The sequence below is a fragment of the Psammomys obesus genome, unplaced genomic scaffold, assembly GCF_907164565.1.
Source record: "Psammomys obesus unplaced genomic scaffold, mPsaObe1.curated_primary_1811, whole genome shotgun sequence".
Classification (NCBI taxonomy): domain Eukaryota; kingdom Metazoa; phylum Chordata; class Mammalia; order Rodentia; family Muridae; genus Psammomys; species Psammomys obesus.
In genome coordinates this window covers 34,270,948-34,294,463 of record NW_026596040.1, presented here as the reverse complement: position 1 = coordinate 34,294,463, position 23,516 = coordinate 34,270,948, and the positions used below count along the sequence as shown (strand labels likewise).

At 38.7% G+C, this 23,516-nt stretch overlaps 1 protein-coding gene across 2 annotated transcripts in view; it reads left to right on the top strand.

Annotated features, from left to right (window-relative positions):
* Smad4 (SMAD family member 4) overlaps positions 1-20,585 on the top strand; it is a 37,450-nt gene extending 16,865 nt beyond the window's left edge. For both annotated transcript variants that reach the window (XM_055622595.1, XM_055622596.1), the window contains exons 5-11: positions 180-299; positions 394-510; positions 1,876-1,926; positions 8,932-9,115; positions 10,115-10,283; positions 17,745-17,883; positions 19,119-20,585. In XM_055622595.1, the coding sequence (XP_055478570.1) occupies positions 180-299; positions 394-510; positions 1,876-1,926; positions 8,932-9,115; positions 10,115-10,283; positions 17,745-17,883; positions 19,119-19,330 (992 nt within the window). In that variant the 3' untranslated portion in view covers positions 19,331-20,585. The remainder of the gene's footprint in view (positions 1-179; positions 300-393; positions 511-1,875; positions 1,927-8,931; positions 9,116-10,114; positions 10,284-17,744; positions 17,884-19,118) is intronic.
* The last annotated feature ends 2,931 nt before the right edge of the window (positions 20,586-23,516 follow it).

Below are 23,516 nucleotides of genomic sequence, written 5' to 3'. Positions count from 1 at the left end.
TTCTGAAGGTTTTATGGACGCTTTTAGCTTTTTTATTTGATAGACAATGGGTGAGTTCCCCTTTTGGCCCACTTACATAGTTATGGATATCACCAGACATAATTAGATCTTCATTTTTGTATAAAAGCATAAGATTGCATCTATATATGTGGTATGTTAATGTCTTCTTGTTTCTCTAGGTCAGCCGGCCAGTATTCTGGCAGGCAGCCATAGTGAAGGACTGTTGCAGATAGCTTCAGGGCCTCAGCCAGGACAGCAGCAGAATGGATTTACTGGTCAGCCAGCTACTTACCATCATAGTATGTACATGCTTTTTAAAATCTTTTAAATAGTTGAGAAAAAATAGGCAGCCTTTATAAAAGCAAATTAATGCATATGGGCCTTAATTTTTAGACAGCACTACCACCTGGACTGGAAGTAGGACTGCACCATACACACCTAATTTGCCTCACCACCAAAACGGCCATCTTCAGCACCACCCGCCTTTGCCGCCCCATCCTGGACATTACTGTAAGCTCTCGTTTTCATTGTAAGCAGGGCCTTTTTCTTTTCTAGCTAGGACTTTGATTTCTTATTTTCTTAAAAAAATGGTTTTGCATCTCTTATTCATCTTACAATTTAATTTTATTAAATGATTAGTGCTTTTTACTTTCTCAGTATTTTTTTTAAACAATTCCTTTAGATAGTTTTCACACCTTTGTTTTATACTGATGTTCAGTAAGTACATTCATTTCTCTGTTGCTGACGGTTCATCAACACCACATTGATTTCCATTTGTTTGTTTGCTTTGTATGTGTTTTTAAGTCTTGTGTGTGTACCACCCACAGTCGACTTAAGCCCTTGAGTACTCTGATCTCAAGGCTTCCCTCACCATAGAGTCAATGCCAAAGATACTATAGGTACTTAGATGTTGGATCTATTAATACTCCATATAGGAGTCATTGGGAAGGATACCCTGCAGACAGTCCAGTTCCAGACAGAATAGGAACATTGCTCATTTGATTTTAAAATCACAAGTAATAGAGATGAAGAAAAAAATCAGAAATATAAATCTTATTTTCCCTCTCATTTTAAGATTAATAGTACCAAAAATATTGGAAAGTACAAAAGGCATAAATAATACAACTACTTAGAATCTTATAACCCAGGCATAATTCACTTTTAGAATTAATTCCTTCCAGTCATATAAATGGGTGTGTGTGTGTGGTATGTATATATGGGGGAGGGTCATGCTATATGCGTTTTGTTACAAATCAGTTATATTACTATCTTTCCATGTGCTCAGAGAATGTGATTTTTAATGGCTGCCAGGACCAGTGTGTACGTAGTGGGTTTGCTCTATGATCACTGGTCACGTCTTTAAACTTATTAGGCCTCAAGGGTTGTAATTTTATCTGCTTAAAGTGATATTGTAAAAAATGAATGTAGTAATTTTGTGAGTTTTTTTAAGCACAATGTGTTAACAAATAATAAACTTTCAATTTTAATAGCTACTGTTCCATTATATAAATGTCCCTGTTTTAATAAACATATGCACTTATTTTTAGCAAGGTTAGCAATTTAATTTAATTCATTATACGTTGCGTTATAAGTTATACTATTATGTTACATGAATAATTAATTTATGATCTCCATTAAGTATTACATGTATAGCTGTAAATTGTTAAATAGCATTTATCAGATAACCCTACAAGGTTAGCTGTTAATCTCACAAAAAATAATTCAGGAAATAAAGTTTTAAAATTTTTGGACATGGTGTAAACTTGATCTAAGCAAGTTTTAAGGCTTATGATATTTATTTTTATGGCTTATTAAAATTTTAGCGATGAAAAACTTTTAATAAATAAAATGGGTTTTTTATTATGTTTTCTTTAGGGCCAGTTCACAATGAGCTTGCATTCCAGCCTCCCATTTCCAATCATCCTGGTAAGTTTATTTCAATATTGATTCTCTGTATGTAGATTTTCATTATGATAATTGGCACATGTATTCCAGTGGATTTTATTACAGGGTAACTAAACAGAGTGTAATATTTGCTGTGACTTAATCAGCAGTTTAAGAGTAGGTGATAGTCATACATAGACTATATTTAATTTATTTTTAATTGTTTAAAAGGTAAAAAAAAGTTTTAAAATCAGATACCAAGTACAGAATTGCCGGGTTTTAGCATTGAATACATAAATGTGCAGCAGAATGGAACTGAGCTTAAGTAACTTTAAAACGGTAGGTTAAAAATCCAGGGAAGAGATAATGAGATGGCTCAGTGGATGAAGATGCTTCCTGCCAAGTCCATTGAGACCCAGTTTGTCCCCAGGGCCCACAGAGTAAGAGTAACAGACTTCACAAGTTGTTCTCTGACCTCCGTGTATGTGTTGTGTCGTGTGTGTGTGTGTGTGTGTGTGCGCGCGCGCGCGCGCGCGCACACCAAATGTAATTAAAATTTCAGAAGATTACTAAATAGATGCTGAAAACATAATTTTAAGATATGCTTTATAAGAAAGGTGCACACCTGTTTAACTGAAATTCAGAAAACATTGCATTAATTTATAGAAGCAGGAAAAAAGAAAAACCCTAAAAACTTGAGATGTCGAAGGCCCTGTGACACAACCAACAGGAATGTGAGATTTTTTTTCTTTTTTGAACGTGAGATTTCTAATTCTGTTTTTTATAACTGATGTTCTTCACTTTAGAAGATACACTTCGAGTTAATTACCTCTCAGTGTTTGCAGTGTTTTGATCTCAGGATGCCCAGTTCTAGAGATACTCAAGTATTTTATATAAGACCATGTGGAATTTATTCTATATGATTTATACATGCCTTTTAGTATATTACTTGGAAATACGGTATCATTTTATGTAAGAGGCTTTTAGGCATCTTCAGATTTTAGTGTCTGGTAGTTCTAGAATCACCCTTTGTGGACATAGAACAACTGTATATTTCTAATAAAGACTTTAAAAATGTAGCTACAATGACCCTTAACTATAAGTTAAAGGATAACTTACAGTTCTAAAGAATTGTATAAATGGGATTTTTGTTGCTTACGCTGATTTCAAAGGTTTTTTTTTCTAGCTGCTTAAAAGTAATTAGATAGAAGATCTTCGTTCTTATAGCTTTTCTCATATGGAGATTAATGTAATTCCTAGATCAAGAGACAAAAATGGCTTTATTGACACCAGCAGTACAGTACCAGTCTTATGATGCTCACTAATGTAAATGTAACTCTTAATGAACATTTGCTGCAGTATATTTCATATTTGGAAACATTTGTATCAAGATCTTAATTTATGCTTGGATAAATACATTGTAAGGGGGAAATGAAGAGGTGCAGGAATGAAAAGTCTTGCTGGCTCGAAGGCAGCATTCTTGAGAGTCAGTACTGGTTTGTGTGCCTGATAGGACTTAGTGTTAGTAGGAGGTAGTCTGCAGGAATAAGGATGACCCTGTCCTGAAGAAAGACCTCATACTGAATGGAGTGTACAGTGGGAGTAGATAATGGCATTTAAATTTTCTTCATTCTTCTCACAGTAGAATGGGTGATGAGGCGGAATAGCCCCTACTATTTAGAGAATAGTATTGACTGCATGAGGATATATCTGTAGCAGCCTGTATCTCTCTTTCAGTGGAACACAGAAGTGGCTTAATGGTGAATGCCTCCTGAAAGAGATTTTTTGTCCAGCTGTCTGCAGGAAAGGCTTAGTTCTGCAATTACACTTTTAAAGAAGTCAGTAGTTTAGAACTCGTCTTGTTGATGACGGACATGAAGGCACAGCTCTCTATGACCAGTGCCATCCCTGGGCTGCTGGTCCTGGTGCTATAAGAAGAGTAAGCCACTTAGCAGTGTTTCTCCATGAGCTCTGCTTTAGCCCTTGACCAGCTAGCCTGACTTTCTTCAGCAGATTGGTTGTGACTTGAGACTTGTAAGAGGAAATAAATTCTGTTTTCCTCTCACATTGTTTTTGGGCATGGTGTGTTATCACAGCATTAGAAACCCCAAGACAAAGAGATATGCAAAGATGTTAGAATCAGGAGGCAAGAAACATTTGAGACCATGTTGAATGCTAGAGTCATACACCACCTGTTTCTGCATCCCTGTTACTTGATGCTAGCCATACTCAACACAATAGCCAGTGTGCACATCTACTTTCCTTATTGAGCAAACAGAAAAGAAACCGGTTAATTATTCTTGTTCCCACATGTAGCCCTGCCTATTCTGGAGTTTATTACATAGACTAGGCTGACCTCAAATTCACAGAGATCCACCTGCCTCTGCCTCTAGCGTGCTTTGATTAAAAGTGTGCGCTCTCAGTGTCCTACCTAAATTTTCTTTAAAAGCTCGGTCATTCTAACTATATTGTTTTCAATATCTTTGAAGTTGCTTGTGTTCAAACACAAATGGACTTGAACTTTACCAACTCAGGTGTGTTCCAGGAGTACTTTCTTATGCTCATAACAGATGTATAGGGTGTCACATTCAGGTCAAGTAATAAAAAGAGTAATTAAGTAAGTCTATTAGGTGTCTGTTTAGATTGGTACTACCTTATTTTTATTTTAGAAATTACAGTTAATACTTGGGAGAGAAACATTTTTTACTACAACTGAACAATATTTGTGAAACCTATGCTTTACAATCCACTACCCTTTTATAAACACTACTTAGCTGAGTTCTTACATAGTAAAACCTAATCCAAAACAACCTCCAAAATCAGATGATTGAGGTCTTCTTTTAAAGCTTGTTTTTTTTTTTTTTTTTTTTTTTTTTGGCTGTTGTGATATGCTGCCCATGCACTTCATGGGGTTCCCTTTGTTAACTTAAGAGCAAAACCCTTCATTTACCAAGTTCATGCCCAGTGTTAGTGCCTTTCAGCTGAGCTGCCATTTATAGAAGCTTTCTTTGCATTGAATAATACCAGCTTCTTGTTCATGCTGGTCCTAAAAAGCTGCAGAGATGTCTGTCATTTATGTATGTTTGGTCCTTGAGGCAAAATAGCAAAGATATATGCAAAAAAGCTTAGGGCATATTTTCTGTTAGCTTCCCATAGTTTTAAAATAAACCCTCCCTTGTGACTGCTGAGAATGACAAAGCCCTCCCTTTCACCTTCTTAAGGCTTGGGTTTCAGTTACTGGTCTATGGTGTAACCCAATACAGTTTCCTCTTCATTCCTAACTGATTAAGACTCTCAGCAGGTCATTGTACTGCCCTGCGTAAGGTCGCATGCAGGCATGCTGCCGTGTGGTGTCTGGGAACTAGGCAGAGGGGACCGTGGTGGGAAGAAGTAATGAAAAGTTTAATGCGCTTGCAGGTATTTCATTTGATAATGATAAAGGTTTACTTTTCTCAAACATGAAGGCTGCAAAACTTCTTTTTCTTCTTTGACTTGACTCTCACCTATAATGAAGCTTTAGCCTTCAGTAGAAACTGAGAAATATATTGCAGTTGGAAGCCACCCCATCCTTGTATTTATTTTATAACTAAATTTTTATACTCTCTACTCAAAGATCTTGTAAGTGATACTAGTTTTTATTACTGATAGAAAATTGGGTAATTTAAAAATTGCCTCAATTTTAGATTCAGTCAGTATATCTGCTGCTTGTTTGCTGATTATTATTGTTGATAACATAGTATATCTTCATTAAAGATTTTTCTTATATGGGCTGGAGAGATGGTTCAGCAGTTGAGAGCAGAGGCTACTCTTTGAAGAATCTGGGTTTGATTCTCAGAACCCATGTAAAGCTTACAACACTTATATGTAGTTCCAGGGGATCTGGTGCTTTCTTGCTTCTGGCCTCTTTGGGCTCTACATAAATGTGGTATACATACATACATGCAAACAGACATTCGTGAAATAAAAATAATTTTTAAAAGATTTTTACTAAAAAAGATAATGGCAACTATTTCAAAACTAGTTTGTTTAAGCAATCATTTAGATTTTTTTATATGTTCTAAACAAGTTTATTTAAAGAAATTATATTTGCAGCTGGGTCGCGTACATCTTTAATCTCAGTACTCAGAAGGCAGAGGTAGGCAGATCTCTTGAGTTTGAGGCCAGTCTAGTCTACAAAGAGTCCCAGGACAACCTTGGCTGCATAGAGAGACCCTGTCTCTGTCTGTCTGTCTCTCTCTCTCTCTCTCTCTCTCTCACACACACACACACACACACACACACACACACACACACACAATTGCAGTGAATTGATTGGATTGGTGTTACAAAGTATTCAAACCTTTTGAGTCATGGGACATGACATTGCTCTGTTGCTTGACAGAGTTTTGCCAAGCAGTTATGTGCTTCTACGTATTAGTTGCTTCTCTGTTGCCATGACAATACCTAAAGAAAGCAAGTGAAGGAAGAAAAGATTCCTTTTGGCTCATAGTTGGAGAATATAGTTTACTGTTGCAGAGAGGTAATGGTGGTTAATCTCTATACTATTTACTGCTGCTGTTACTTGTCTGTAACTTTAAGCTCATGTTGTTTTTTGTTGTTGACCAGCTGCATGCTTTTCTTACTTTTCTTTTCCATGTTTTGCTCTTTTACTATGGATCTGTATGAGAGGTGTGAACAGTAACTATGACATAGACTGATGTTCTTTTCTGAGACTTACTTCATCCACCAAGCACATGAGCCCATGCTTTTAATTTTGGCCTCACTAAAGTTTGCAGAACAGAGGTTGAATCCAGCCAGAGTGTAGTTAGGCAATAATAATATAATAATAGCCTCTAGCCAGTTTTGGATAGAGTGCCTGGCCTCCACTGCCTGCATTTTACTTGGCATTCTGCTCTTCCATATTCATACCAGAACGATTTCTAAGCTCTATTTACAGCATTCTAGGGCTTTTCTAGATCAGAGTTCCAGACTTCCGCATTTCTCTTAGTTGCCGAGGCTGAAGAACCATGTGGTCAAGTGTATCACAGCAATGGCCCCATTTCTCGGTACTGTTTCTGTTTCATTTGTTGCTGAGAGAAAATGTGCTATATGAGAAAGGAAGGTTTAATTCCAGCTCAGGAGGGTATAAGTCATCGTAGTTGGGATGTCATTGTGGCAAGAGGGTTAGGAGTTTGGGCATATTGCATCTACAGAGAGAAACAGTCCTGTGCTCTGTCCTCTTCAACTGTTTATTCAGCCAAAGGGGCAGCCTATACATTGACACCATTCACATTTAGACTATTTTTTCTACTTTAGCTAACCCAGTATAGAAGTCATCACAGACATTCTTAGAGCTTTGTCTCCATGGTAATGGTAGCCTGTTGACAGTATTAACCATCACCGTGTAAAGTGTTTAGTTTAGAAATTTAGAAAACTAAATTTTTCTTTTTCTTTTGTTTTTGGAGATAGAGCTTTTCTACATAGCCCTCACTGTCTTGGAACTCACTATGTAGACTAGGCTGGCCTTGAGCTTATATTCATCTGCTTTTGCCTCTGGAATGTTGGGGTTAAAGGTGTGCATCTACTACTCATGGCTCAATTGAATTTTTCTTTGGGGAAATTTATTCATTGGTATTTTATTTACATCATTTCCTTTTAAGCTTTAAGTGTCAATACTTCACTTTGGGGGAGACTTGAAATTTAGGCTTGTTTTTTTTTTTTTAATTCTTTTTAAATATTGTTTCAGATTGTTGAAAGTTTTGATTCAGATTATACAGACTTTATAACACATTGTGATACAAACAATTTTGCAGACAAAACTGTTATTCTTTCCTCATCTCTCAAAAGTTCTTCCTCTGGGGCCAATACAGGGCTTTTCATTTAGGGTCTTGAGTTTTTGATAGAATGTCCCTCAACTTCCTAGGCTGAAGTGTTCTGTTCTGTTCTGTAATGGTTCTCCCCTTTCCTCTACTACCTGCCTTTCTCTTCCTCTTCTCTTTTCAATGTTGCCATGATTTGTATTTCATGTTCATTTGCTCATTTGCTTCTACCTGCTTTAGGTGTCTCTGTGAGAGACTGTAAACTCTTGTTTGACTGCTTTGCATATACTACCAAAAATTCTGTATGTATCTGTTAAATAAATTATAAAAGGAAAACCAAGAAGATTACATGTATATAAACTCTTTAATAATGCAAATAAAATCAGAAATAATTCATTGTTTGTATTTGCAGTCTAACCCCGGCATTGTCTTTTCTTCCCACCCTGTGCTAGTCATTTAAAATAAATAATATTTAAGTGAATATACTTAAAGTATATGCTTAGTGCTACAATTGTGCTAGTTCACTCACTAAAATATACTAAAAATACACTTTGCTGTGTATGGGATTTATATACATATGGGATGTATATACAAAATGACCTTTGATTTTTGAGAGACAGTTAATAATCTGTGAAAAATAACTGTGCATAACTGTAAGTGTAGGTATAAGTGGGAATATGTTTGCTGATTTAGGTACTTTCTCCTCGTTAGGGGTCTGTAAAAACATACCATTGACTGTCTTAGGGTTAGTGTACTTTTTAAAATTGAAAATTCAGACAACAGAACAGATGTGCAGTCAGATGAACTATGTATCATAATAGAGCAGTTTATTTTAGAGCCCCATTAGTCTGTATGTCTGTTTTAATCTGATTGTTCATTTTGTTTTTCGGGACAGAGTTTTTTTCTGGGTAGCCCTGGCTGTCCTGGAATTCACTCTGTAGACTTGGCTTAACTCACAGAAATGTGCCTGCCTCTGCCTCTGGTTCTGCTTCTGCCCCAAGTGCTAGAATTAAAGGCTTGTGCCACCATTATCTGGATAGAGTCTGATTTCTTGAGCTCTTTGAATTCACAGTTGACTTGGTCTTTAGAGTGTCAAGTACTGTAAAAAGATGTAGAAATCACTACTTAGTACAGTTCTTTTGTGTGCTTCACGACCCCTTCATCCCTTCTTTGTATAGTAGGGTGCAAGTCCCTCCCAGTCCAGTATCTGTTTTGTAGATGAGTGTTCTTTTTCCTTTATTTTCTGTAGCTCCTGAGTATTGGTGTTCCATTGCTTACTTTGAAATGGATGTTCAGGTAGGAGAAACATTTAAGGTTCCTTCAAGCTGCCCTATTGTAACTGTGGATGGATACGTGGATCCTTCTGGAGGAGATCGCTTTTGCTTGGGTCAACTCTCCAATGTCCACAGGACAGAAGCTATTGAGAGAGCAAGGTATGCTTAGAGATTTAAGAAAAGGAATAGTACATTAACTTTTATTCAAGATTATTCTTTTTCTATATATATGAGTCTTAAATATAAAGGAAGAAAGGTCGTTTTCAATATTTAGAACTTGTAAGCACTCCATTTTAATTGTAGGTATTTGCTAAATATAGAGTTATAAAAACAGCAAGTTTTCTTTGTTTTATAATAGCTATGATTTCTGTCTGTGCTATTCCATTCAGTAGTCATTAGCTATGTGTGGCTTTTGAAAACTTAAAATATATATGGCTCATGTGATTGAATAGCTGAATTTTAAATGTATTTTAAATAGCTGGTAATTTGGGCAGTATAGCATATAAGTCTCAGTTTCGTTATAAAAAATAGAAATGATATGGGGCTGGAGAGATGGCTCAGTCCTTAAAAACATTGGCTATGCTTCTAGAGGAGTGGAGTTCAGTTTCCAGTCCCCTTACCTGCCTGTAACTGTAGCTCCATGAGATCTGATGGCAACTTCTGACCTTCATGGGCACCCCTCCACACACACACGCGAGCGCACAGAAATAAAAATAAAATCTCTTCGCTGGGCATGGTGGTACACGTTTTTAATCCCAGTACATGGGCGGCAGAGGCAGGCAGATTTCTGTGAGTTTGAGGCCAGCCTGTCTACAGAGCAAGTCCAGGACAGCCAGGCCTATTACACAGAGAAACCTTATCTCGAAAAACAAAACAAAAAACATAAAAATCTTTTTTAAAAGTATAGAATTTACCACATTGGGAGAGTTAAATGAAATTTGTTTGCTTCTAATATAGTATTATATCTATTATATAGAAACTAATATATTTATTTGTTATGTACAAAAAGGAAAAGAAAGAAGGAAATATAAAAGATGTTAACAATGGCTATCTTTTAGGTACTGTATTATATTTTTATTCTTTCTTATTGCTGTGCACCTGAAATAAAACTTATTATAACTAAGATGCTATATATAAATTCTGTCTTTCCTTCCTAAGGTTGCACATAGGCAAAGGTGTGCAGTTGGAGTGTAAAGGTGAAGGTGATGTTTGGGTCAGGTGCCTTAGTGACCATGCAGTCTTTGTACAGAGCTACTATCTGGACAGAGAAGCTGGACGAGCACCTGGTGACGCCGTTCACAAGATCTACCCAAGCGCATATATAAAGGTCAGCTGCATTTCTGTGTAAATATTTTAGACTTAAAAAACCTCTTTGTTGCTTGAAACCTGGAAGTGGAGGTGAGGGGGGTGGAAACTTGTCTTAGGTTGATAGTTTTTGGCCAGAGGTAGTGAGACAGTCTTGTAATAGGAACATTCAGTAGGAAGAGGCAGGAGAATTGTGAGTTCAAAGCCATTCTGGGCTTTGTGAGTTTTCAGCCAGCCTCAGCTGCATAATGATACGCTATCTAAACAAACAAGCACCACCACAACAAAATATGCATGGGGATTTGTTTATTGCTGTAAGCAGCTGTCTAGTTTTGTGGTTACTTTTATTTCGTAGTGTTTTCAGATTTGTGAAGTTGTTGAGAGTGATACATAGATTTGCGAAAACATGACTGACATCTCCAAACATGTATTCTGTAACATGAAATTGGTGAAAAAAATCAAAGGAGGATTACATTTTAGCTGGTATTTAGGAGTCTATGGGTGGCCGGGTGTGGTGCCTCACACCTGTAATCCCAGCACTCAGCAGGCAGAAGTAGGCCTCTGAGTTTGAGGCCAGCCTGGTCTACCAAGTGAGTTCAGGATAGCCAAAGCTACACAGAAAAACCCTGTCTCGAAAAAACAAACAAACAAAACCCCCAAAATCAACATAAAAAAAGAGTTTATGGAAGACAGTTACTATTTTTTAAGAGATGGAATCTTTTCTTTCAATGCTAGGCACATACTCTACCACTGACCTATGTCTTCATCCCTTCATAAAACTGCAAATTCAGATGCTGAGAAACCAGAGACACTTTTTATTGATTGTTACATATTCAGTATACTTCAATGTTATGTTTAATGTATACTTCTCTAGGAAGAGAAAAATAGGTGCAATGACTTTAGATATATTTTCAATTTCAGATTTTTCAGCCATCGGGGACACCTTCCTTGTCAGCGGTCATCAGTGGTAGAACTGAGTGTGAATGTTACCACTTCCTTCTAGGAAATGTTTCAGATACAGATAATGTAGCCAAACCCTGTACACAGAAATGGAATTGCTTCGTAGTTGCAAACGCACCGTAACATTTCAGTTACAGTTCAGTTAAAGGCTGCCTGTGGCTTAAGGTTTTTTTGGAGACAGTATTTTCACTATGTAGCCCTGCCTGGTCTTGAACTCCTGAGTACACATAAGAACCACTACCTGGCTCTTTCTGTGAAGCTTAGAAACATACCAAGTATAGAGAAAATGATAACTCTATGTACATATGGACCTTGACAAACTGTGATTTTACCAATTGTTTCTCTCCATACTTATTAATTTTGGTGTGGAGTAGTTTCTAACAGTTGTATCACTGTGTTGTTTGCTCATAGACTATTCCGTTAGAACTTTTTTGCAGCTTATAACTTTTCTACAAGGAATTTCCTGTGCTGTCATTTGTATTACTATATTTGTTTCTGCTTTGAGGCAGACTTTCAAAGTGCAGAGTTGGCATGGCACCTGTTAGTAGCTGAGACTGATCTTGGACTGCACTGGCCTGAGTCCTGGGTTACAAGCGGAAGACATTACACTCAGTTTAATGGGGTTCTAGAGCTGCACCGAGGTTTTGTCTAATCTGGAGGTGGCATCGGATCTATAAGACCTGTGCTTTGTTTTATTCGGCTGGCAAATTTGTTTTGAAAGAATTACTTTTTTTTTTAACTTAAGTTTTTTTTCCTGTCATTACTTTTTTTCCATAGGGCAGCTTTGCCTGCCACTGGAATCTACATTTCAGAACCAAATTTTATAACTAGGAGATAGGGAGACTTTGTCTTTTGGGGAAGTTTAGTTCCCACCTCTAGGTATGCACAGAATTGAATTCTCTTGAGTTTGTTTCTCTGATACCTTTGCTATGGGGTGGATACTCTAAGGGCATATCTGAACTGACTGACCGTCAAATTATTTTGCTAGTACTTTGTTCATTGGCAGATGCCTAGTTGTAGCCTTGAAAACTTGACTGTTGTCCCTTCTGTCTTTACCCTCTTATGTTACAAAGTTTCCTCCTGGTAACTGTCTTCAGTCTCAGCTGTCTGCTATGAGGTTTTCTTTCTTTTTTTGTATTACCAGTTGATAGGTTTTTGTTTGTTTTGTTTTTAAGTTTTGGTAAATATTTTTGGTATTTCACTGTGTAGACAGATTTTTATGGTAATCACATATTTTTGCAGTGGATGTGGGACAGAATGTTTGGCATTAAGAGAGTAGCCTATTTTGTCCTGCTAGCTGTCTGAGATTTTAAAAGTCATTTATTTATTTAGTTAGTGTTTCAAGACATGTAGCCCTGGCAATCCTGGAAATCACTGTATAGCCCCAGCTGGCCTCCAACTATGGAGATCTGCCTGGCTCTGCCTCGTTTTTGAGTCCTGGGATTAATGATGAATGTCAACATACACAACTGCTCTGTTATTAATATTTGAGATAGAATCTTACTGTTTCATGGTGCATAGAGGAAGGCTGGCTTTGAACTTTCGGAGATCTGTGTGCTTCTGCCTCTTACGTGATGTGAATAAATGTGTGTACCACTATGCCTGCCAGGAATTCTTCCTTTTTAACAACTAGTTTATGTTCTTCAGAATAAATTTCTTTCTTTTTTTCCAGAGACAGGGTAGTCTTTGTGTAGTCTTGGCTGTCCTGAACTTGGTTTGAAGAACTGGCTGGCCTCAAACTCACAGAGATCTGCATGCCTCTGCCTCCTAGAGTGCTGGGATTATAGGCATGCACTATTGTGTCTGGCTTTTCTTCAGAATAATCTCATTTAGACAGGATAAATCTATCTTAACTTGAGCTACTGATATTTTCTTTCTTTTGGTAGTGGTGAGTAAAGGATATATTTAAGTTACTGTTACCCAGATAGATTCTCACTAGTGGAGTGAATTGCATGCAAAAATGTGAGCCCCTAGAAGAAACGCCTGCACACTAAAAAACACACAGACACACACACACACACACACACACACACACACACACATTTCCCTGTTGAACAAGTTAAACAAATTTATTAGTGTTTTTCTGGTTTTGGAAATAGGACTTCATGTAGCCAGTGTCGGCTAGCCTTGAATTTGCTCTGTCGCCGTAAATGACCTTGAACTTCTGATCTTCCTGCTTCTACATGGCAGATACTGGGGTTACATGCATGCTTCATTACACTTGGCTTTTAAAGTTGAACTGAAGCGGTTTTTCCCTGTTTTCTTTCTGTGGTCTTATTCTTTCACTTTTGAAGAAAGGAGTGAGGAGGCTTTTTACTTTTCTTTTGTGTGTGTGAGGCCTCCATGTATGTCTGCATCCTGCATGTGTATCTGGCATCTACAGACCCCAGGCAAGAGTGAAGAGGTGGTTGTGAGGGGCGTGTGGGTGCCGCCTCTCCCGTCACCCTGCCCTTCCACCTCCGGAAGTAAGCTCTATTTATTTTGTGTTTTGGTCCTGGAAATTCTGTTTTTCAGCATCATTACTGAGATAATTAAAACTTATACATCACACAAATCATCTGTTTTAAGTATTCAATTCAGTACTTCTTAGTGCATTCACAGAATTGTGTAACCATCACCAAACCATTTTAGAATGTTTCTTCATTCCAGAAAGAAGACCCATTCTCTTAGTCTTATTAATTATCCGTAGTGATGTATTTAACATTTCGTGCATACAGGTAATCTACTCTGACCTTTTCTGAGTGACTTAGTATTTTATTAGGATGGATGACAGAAGCACAGGTTCCTTAACAGTGGCTACACACTGAAGACAGTATCTCCTCAACAGTTGTTAACTGTTGTTAACTGTGTAAATCTTCAGAGAAGGGCAGGGCCCCGCGAGCTTCTCTCTCCCTCTTCCATGACAGGATACTGAGGGGTTGATCTTGTGCACGATTGCAGCTCCTGTGAGTTTGAGTGTATCAGCCTGTCAGTGCTCCAGAGTTAGCACTGCACACCACTTGCTCCTCTCTCTTGACCCCTCCCTCGTTCACTGAACACGAGAGAAGGTAATACAGGTCTCTTATTTATGAATGGCATCTAATAGTCACTTCATTCTCAGCACTTTGGACAAAGTTGATGGCAGCACTAATCCATGACCATAAATGTAGGTATTTAGAATGGCATATAATGTCCATTTAGTAAAACAATAGTGGGTTTCCCACTAGGGCTCCTCATCTTCCCCAGCTACTGGGTTTTCGTCAGGTTTATAGTCGCAGACCTGAACTCCCTCCTGTGGAGCTTTCCTCACAATAATGAGAGGGTAGTTGCTCACTTCTTTAACAGACTTGGCCCTGTTGCACCGTAGGCACAGTTTGCCTGTGTGACAGTCAGTTGTGTTAAACCCAGAGTCTACAGCTGGGTAACAGTGTTGATATAAGCTCTCCACCAGTTGCCTCCTGGGCATCTTCCAACTTGATAATCTCTGTCCTGTGACCAAGGCATGTGGTATCTGTAGCATAGCTCTTACCGTCTCAGAGCTGCCAGATTCTAAAGGAACTTACTTTTGGAAGATCTGTGTGCTGGCTACTTTTATGTCAGTGTAATGTAAGTTAGACTCCTCCTCTCAATTGAGGGACGACTCAGTTGAGGAAAATGTGTCTATACGATCTGGCTATAGGACCTGTAGGACACTTTCTTAATTAGTAATTGATAAGGGAGGGCCCAGCCCATTGTGGTTGATAGCATCCCAGGTATGGTGTCCTGGGTTCTCTAATAAAGCAGGCTGAGCAAGCCATAGGGAGCAAACCAGTAAGCAGCACCCCTCCACGGCCTTTGCATCAGCTCCTGCCCCCAGGTTCCTGCCTGCTTGAGTTCTTGCCTTTACTGCTTTTGATGTGGACTTTTGATACAGAACTGTGAGTGAAGTAAACCCTTCTGTCCCCAGTTGCTTTTGTTCATGGTGTTCATCACAGCAATAGTGACCCTAACTAGGACAATCAACTAGACCAGTTTTACAAAACCATATATATATATAGTCCCACAAGTGTGTGAAGTTTTCAGTTATTTATTTTTCATCAACATTAGTGGATATGAAGTGGAATTTCAATGAAGTTTTTATTTGCATTTCTCTAATACTGATAGGTTTGTTTTTGAGCATGCATGTATTAGGAGAAAGAGACAGAAGATGCTTTTAAAGCAAAAAGTTGTTGCCAGGCCTGGTGGTGCATGCTTGTAATCCCAACACTCTGGGAGGCAGAGGCAGGCGGGATCTAAAAGTTGTTTATGTGCAGCTAGGTTGCAAAGTGTTATGAACCCATTAAGTTTAACTTATTCCCAACATCTGCATTTTGTGGGCTTTTAACATTATATTTCTTTATTTTTATATCCATGAGTGTTTTGGCAGCATATACGTAGGTGTGCCACACGTGTGCCTAGCACTTGCAGAGGGCAGAGGACGATGGCTAGTCCCCTGGAAATGGGCTCACAGGTGGTTGTGAGCCAGCATGTGGGTTCTGGGATCTGCAAGATGAACAAGTGTTCTTAGCCCTATAGGCCAGTCCCATACTGTGATCTCTGCTTTTAAGATAGGTGACTTGGTAAATCCTTTATACAGTCTTAATGAGCAGGTGTGCAAACTGCACTCCTGTGTGCTTCTCCTCCAGGCCACTTCCTGATGTTAATTCAAGCTGATACAAAATTATAAAGGAAATGCAAATTTTGGCTCTTGATTGGAAGAGATAATATACTGAAGGTGTTATACGCGTGTTATATGATGAGTTTGTAATTAACTTAGATGATAACAATTACAGAAAATATAAATGAAAGCATAGTTAAGTTGTTCATTAGCTTAGTGGTGGGTCAGAAATACTTTTTGCATCTATGCTAAAAAGAATAGTTACAACCTTTGGTTTATTTGAATTGCTTCTGTTAACAACTTAGGTTATTCTGAAAGGAAGATGGTTTCATTTCAGTAATTGTACGTATTTTCTCATTCAGTAAGAGAGAATCTGCTATGTGTATAGCCAACCATTTACTGTGTGAAGCCAGTGAGCACACAGGTCTTACAAATGTTGTATGCCTTGACTGAAAGCTTTTTTCCAGTCTGAGTCTTGTAGTTACATGAATGATCTCTGGAAGAAAGGTTTCCTGAGGTATCTGGTACATTGTTTTCATTCATCTTCAGATTCAAGTCATCAGTTTTCATCTTTGTGGTTTCTTGTAATATGTGCTGTTGGTGTACTGTGCCTTCAGTTGTATATGTAATCATTTATGACATAAGTGCACTGTGCCCATATGTGAAGATTATTTGGTTGAATTTAATGATTCATGGTGGGTGGGGAGGAATGCTGAACATTTTTGAGCCTGTGTTTAGACAGAAGATTAATGTGGGCTGGGCATGGAGGTACACACCTGTTCTTGCCTCCAGTACTTGGGAGGCAGAGGCAGGAAGATCTTTGAATTCCAGACCAGTTTAATCTAGATAGTGAGTTCTGGACTAGCCAGGACTACTAAACAAAAGAATTACATATATTATACTTGAATACAGTGATAGGTTTTTAAAAAGTGATTGTATGTAGGTAACGTAATACAGAACTATGAAATTCAAATAAGGTATCAGGATTAAGCCTATGTTACTGTGGATAACTTTAGATCAAAAAAATCAAAGGTTTAATTTATAAAAAAACAGTAGGTAATTTGGACTTCATTAAAAGTAGTTTCTAGGGTAAGAATTAGAAAAATGGCTCAGTTGGCAGAATGCTTTCGTGATGAGCTTTAGTATCTCAGTTAAGAGTACTTGTTGATCTTCCAGGGGGCCCAGGCTGATCTTCATGAGCACCTTCTTGAGGTAGCTCACATCTGCCTGTAGCATTAGTTCCAGGGGATTGAACGCTCGGGGCATCTGCATGCGTGTTGCACACACTCACACAGATACGTGTGCTCACGATATAGATGTGTTCTTCTATAGTGACAATGAAGTTTGCTGTGCTTTTTCAGATTGTGAGCATTGCTAAAGACGTTGGTCAGGTGATCAGTGCTACCCTTTGTAGCCTAAAGAAAAGCTAGTAGTTTGACTGTGGAAGGATGAGCATTTCTTACCTGTTGATTTGACACAGATAGGTGCTCTTCACAAGCTAGGGAGAGCTGGCTCAGAAGGATGTGTCCAGATAGTGACCTGTACCTCTTGCTGATCTCAAAACTGTACAATCTTCGTAAAGCTATAAAAGCTTCTGAAAAATTTTGTGTCTGAGTGCTTTGCTTTCATGTATGTCTGCACCACATGAGTTTCTAGAGCCCTTGGAGACTAGAAGCAGCCACCAAATCCCCTGGGATTGCAGTTACGTAGTTGTGAGTTGTCATGGGTGCTGACGATCAAACTTGGATACTTTAGAAATGCCCTGAAATGTAAAAACTTCCTAATTAGCTCTTTTCTTGTGAGAGGCAAATGGAACTCTTGAGTTGTTGGTATATTGCTTGTTGGCTTTTGATGAAAAGAATCCTTGGTAGTGGACTCATGTTAAACTTACACTTTTGCTTTTAAAAGGTCTTTGATTTGCGGCAGTGTCACCGGCAGATGCAGCAACAGGCGGCCACCGCACAAGCTGCAGCCGCTGCTCAAGCAGCAGCTGTGGCAGGAAACATCCCTGGTCCTGGGTCTGTAGGTGGAATAGCTCCAGCCATCAGTACGTATGCTTTTGATTTTTCTGTTCAAAATGGAATAGGGGCTTTTAATCTTGATTCACTCAGTCGATCAGTTGTTTTGCACAATAATAGAAATTAATTTTTTTTCTTATCACTGTGTTAGGACATTTGAGTTTGTAAAACTTTCTGTAGCATTTTCACTTTGCCTGGGATAGGATCCTGTTTGTATTAGGGAATAAATGGCGTTTTCATATTTTAATCTTTTCTCTTTGATCAGTGCTTATTACACTTGCTGCCTCACCAGCCAGGGAGTTAAGTCACTGAATGCTTGGCTTTGTGCTGATGGGAACAGCTATCACAGGTTCAGAACTGTACACCTCTGTTTAGAAAAGTGTGCTGGGCACAGAGAAAGCTGAGTGAGGGTGGTATTTTATAACTTGTAGACTTTTTAATTTTAGGGTAAAGTTGAACTGTGCCAGGTTTCACACTGATGGGGAATTTTTTACTGCAGAGTTAAACTCCTGACTATAGACTTTTATGATGGAAACACGTGGCACCCATCTTGCACGTCTGAAGGCATAACTAGTGATTCATTCAGCCCCCGTTCTTAACTTCTTCAGTGTGGTAAGCAAATCACACTGGCTAAGAAACCTGCAGTGGCCCTGCAGTGTTCTCCACAGCACATGCAAATGACAGATGTTCAGGAGTTTATAATTTAGGTATATAGAAGACATAATCACTAATCAGTTAAAAGAATTGGGGATCAAAACCATTTGCTAGTTTTAATGTTACAGACATGCTTTCTTAAGAATTCATACTAGTATTGAATTTCATATTTTTATCTATGCTCCCATATTACCTCAAAACTGAGAGACAGGCACAAGTCAGCTGAGGTCTCTCGGGGCCAGGCACATGAGATCACCTGTCATGCCTTACTCTTATGTGGCAGTTTAGACGCTGAGTTCTTAGAACCGTGGACATGCCTGTCTTTTACAGAGAAGTCAGTCGGTTCTTACTCCTATACCCCTACTTCTAAAGAGGAAAATGGGTAAATGGTGGAGTGTGGAAATTTACTCGGTCTCTGGTAGTTAAAATACATATATTGAATGTCAACTGTCTTAACCAAGTTTTCAGTCCCCGTTGATAGGTTTAGATCTGCAGTTGCTTTTGACATTTGACAGACATTGTATGCTGAGGAAACCAGTAGAAAAGGCAGCATGTGGGACGTTGGGGAGGAGGACTCTGCTGCTGACGTCCTCCACGCTTCTTCTGTCAGGTCTGTCCGCTGCTGCTGGCATCGGTGTAGATGACCTCCGTCGCTTGTGCATACTCAGGATGAGCTTTGTGAAGGGCTGGGGCCCAGATTACCCGAGACAGAGCATCAAAGAGACACCATGCTGGATTGAGATTCACCTCCACCGTGCTCTCCAGCTCCTGGATGAAGTCCTTCACACCATGCCCATTGCAGACCCACAGCCTTTAGACTGAGAGCTCACCGTGGACACCCTAACCCTTGTCAGGAGGGTGGACTATGCGATGTACTCGTGTTTATAATCTGAACATCTATTGCATTTTTGTTCTGCTCTGTCTTTTCATAAAGGATTGAAAGATGTGTTTGCTGCCTTGCTCTTAGCAGATGGAAACTGAATTAGAACTTTTTTTTTTTTTTAAGAACTTTCAGGCACGGCTCACAGCTTGAAGATCAGGAAGAACCAATTCTTACTAAGTCTTCACTGGTTGTTATGTATGACAGAGTCATTCCAGTGCTGGGAACTCAGCCCTTTAAGTGTGTGAGAGCTCCTTACATGGAGGACACTGGTGTGTTACTCTGCAGGATAAATTCAGTGTTGCTGATTTTGAGGCTGAGAGGTGTCAAAATTGACTCACCTGTGACTTAGCCGGCGAGTCATTATTGACCGCACTGTGCCCAAGTGACACGAGTTGGCTTTACCAAGAGCAACTTCACTCTGTTGTCAACCTTTTATCAGCCTTTTATCCAGAATGGTGTTTTGCAAGTTAAACAGTGAAGGTGAATTAAATTCATACTGTCTTGCAGACTTCAGGGTTTTTTTTCCAAGACAAAACACTAATCTGTGTGCATATTGACAATTCCTTACAATTATCAGTCAAAGAAATGCCATTTAAAATTACATTTTTTATCCCTAATGGATGATGATTATTTGGATGTGTACTTTTGCCCTGTTAAACAGTAGATGAATTCTTCTATATTTCTAGGCACAAGCTTGGTTATAAAACAGCCTAAGGGAGGAATTTCTTTCCCTTAATTCGTAGGGAGAAGGTTTTGTATTTATAAAAACACTAAAAGCAGTGTTGGTCTGCCTGATGCCTCACTGCTCTGCAAGGTGGCAGTGCTTTGACTAAAATAATGACCATTCTATGTTAAATACTGTGCAGAATAATGGAAACATTGCAGTTCGTAATAGGTAGTTTGGATATTTTTGTACTTGATTTGATGTGTGACTTTTTTTCATATACTGTTTAAATCATGTATGTTTTGACATTGTTTAAAATTCAGTTTTGTATCTTGGGGCAAGACTGCAAACTTTTTTATATCTTGGTTATTCTAAGCCCTTTGTTTGACATCATTGATCAGTCGGCAGTGACTTTGTATAGAGATTGAAGTAGAAAAGCTGCAGATGCTTTGACTGTACCACAGACACATGTAAACTTTTTACCTAGCTAGTAGCGTAAATAAAACTGAGTCTCAACATACAAAGTTGAATTCTAGGTTTGGTTTTTAAAATGCTTTCCTTTTGCACTTTTGAGTCCAATCTCAGTGGCAAGACACCTTCTACTAAATGACAGGCAACAGCCAGTTGTATTGTGCAGCTCTGGTTTTCCCCTCACACTCTACCAGGACTTTCCCATGTACATTATGTATCATGTGTAGAGTTGCTTATTTTTTTGAACTTTTATTTTACTGTAGTAAAATAGGCCTGGGATTTTAACAGTGTGAATAAAATCAAGGTCATCATTAAGATGTTTTTACTCTTTGAGAGTTTTGTGTGACTTTTAAAATGCAGTGGCATTTGAGTTCTGGAAACACTTGTGCACAGCAGTTCTCTTTGTGCCATATAGTGAACAATTCCTGCAGCCTTCTTCAGAAGGCCCCGAAGGTCTAGAATTCCACTGAGAGCTGCTGTGACTGAAGGGTAGATATCAGTCCAACTTACACATCTTGTTTTGTAAGAAACTTCTCTGCCAATTCATGTCTACTTTTAAGTACTTACACTTTTGTTAGCTAATTATTATCTCTATCACTTTGGTGATTTTTTTAAAATGTTGTATTTGGCAGAATTATAAAGAGAGCTTCTCTAGAAATGTTTTGTCTTTTGATCCATTTCACTATGAATGGGGAATGGGAATGAGAAAAACGAGTTTTAATATAACAGACTTTTTAAAATCCAGGTTACCTGACCATGCAGTGGTCCATCTTGATGCTTCCTTTTCTAGTTTATGGAGAGTTTTCCATGTTTAATCATCTTCATGAAGTATGTGGGAAATATTTGCTGGAAGTATATCTTCAGAGCCAAGCCACCTTTTGTGGTTTTCTTACTAAGAGCCATAGAATTTACTTCTAGTTACTGATGATATTTGTGATTTGACTGTCCTATGCTGTTTAGAATTCCTCACAGCTCAGTTAATATGTTTCTTTTGTTCCTTAGATGTTGCTATCTTTGATGAATAAGACTTTAAAAATTATTGTGTCCATTTGGGATAAAATAGTTTCTGTAGTTCTTAGAGTGATTATGCTGTGGGTGTGGTTCTGGGTGGTTTTCTCTAATTCATAGCTTGAAAGTCTCCTAAGATTAAATTTCAGCGGAAGATGAGAGATGAAGTAAGCGCACCCAGTTTGAAACCCATTCTACTGTTGTCTTGTGCCTTTCTGTGCATGAGTAAAGGCAATCCGGATTGCCTTTATTTGCTTGGAAGTAGATTCTTTATGGGATAGAGTCTACCTGAGCTGTTCTACTTTATTGCCCCTGCTGTACAAAGATGATGAGAAACCACTGCCATGAACTTGTTTTCCCACAGGCACTGTCTTTTTGTATTGCCCTAACCCATTGCTCCTGTAAACAGTGCAGGTTTACAGATGCCACGAGCCGGCTTAGGGACACACCTGGGAAATCCAGCAACAAATGATTAGCTGTGCTGAAATTCAAAGTTAAAAATCTAATTTTGTGGGGAATGGTGTGGTTTGTATTAGCAACTTTGAAAGCAAAGTAAACTCGGAGGTTTTACAGTCTGGAGAAGGGAGTCTTCCTGAAATGCTTGGGAAGCATCTGTGGAGGTGAAGTGTATTTGCTTCTGGTCTGCTAGTAACTGGCTAATTGTCACTCATTGGATTTTTTAAAATTGTTTGGGGTTGGCCAGAGTTCTTTTTGGTAGTTCCTGCAAATGCTGTTTTTATCGCTCTCTCTAATTTAATGGTATAGTGGTGAATTAGGTTATGAGGTGAGTGAGAATGTGAAACCTGCCAGGGGCTGGTGGAGACAAGCAGGCTGTGCTTCATCTTGCTACACATAGTGATCTGTAAATAGCCCCTTCCATCCTCCTTTGCATGATCATACAGAAAAGGCTGTGAGACCCCTGCTCAAGCCTTTCCAGTTTCCCTTCTAATAACCAAGCAATTTCTTCTCTTGTGATACAGTAAGAAGTATCTAAAAAGCCAGTGGCCTTACTTATAGCAGCATCATTGACAGAGCCTCTGACCTAGCCCTTGTCTCAGTGCAGGGAGGTTGTATATCTGGTGTTAACAGAATGAAATTTTTCATCATCTTGCCTTATTAAGCAGTAAAACTTTTTTTAAAATTAGCCATTTATTGGCCCAAACTAATTAACACACAAATCAGCATATATTTGGTATTCCATTTCTTTTTCACACACACTCTTTTTTTTCTCCTCTCTCTCTCCTGTCTCTGTGGACCTCTGGGGCTTCTGAGATCGACAGCACTGTGTAGCCTTTTCTAAATGCCCAAGACTGCTGTGGTTTTCATGTTTTAGGTGTGAGTCCTCCTCTTCTGATCTTCCTTTCTGACAGCTCCCACTTTGAGTGGTTTGTTCGTGTGCCTCTCCTTAGTGTTTTCACATTGACTGTTCCTAACTGCTCAGGTAAGGGAACCAGCTGAGGAAAGTTGTTAGTGTTCACCCAGGACTCCTTCATGTTGGGTTGAAAAGGACTCCAGAGCATTGCTGTTTGACATTGACCTGACTGCTTCCAGTGCTCCCTGATTGCTGATGGTTTATATAGTTGGTGTGGAGAAATTTGTCATATTCATAGCTCCTTAGCACCCCTAGCCAAGAGTTTTGAAAGGTTTAGTTTTCACCTAAGTCACTCAAAAAGCTGTTTGCTAGAGGCACCAGCAAACCACACACTCTGGTTAGAAAACATCTGCTTGTTTCGTGTCCTGACCCTGCTCTCTGGCCTTCCTCCTCGACAGATACTTCTGACCTATAGGTGCCTTTATGAGAATTGAGGGTCTGCTCTCATGCCCCAAGAAATAGCTAGTGTAGTGACTGATGTTTTCAGGGATTTTAGCATCAATCAAACTTAATGAATGAATGAAGCTTTTTATTCCTGTTTTTCTTTTAATGTAAGAAGGACTGAGGAGAGTTTCAGTGAAGACAATCATTTCTCTGTGTTGCTGTGAAT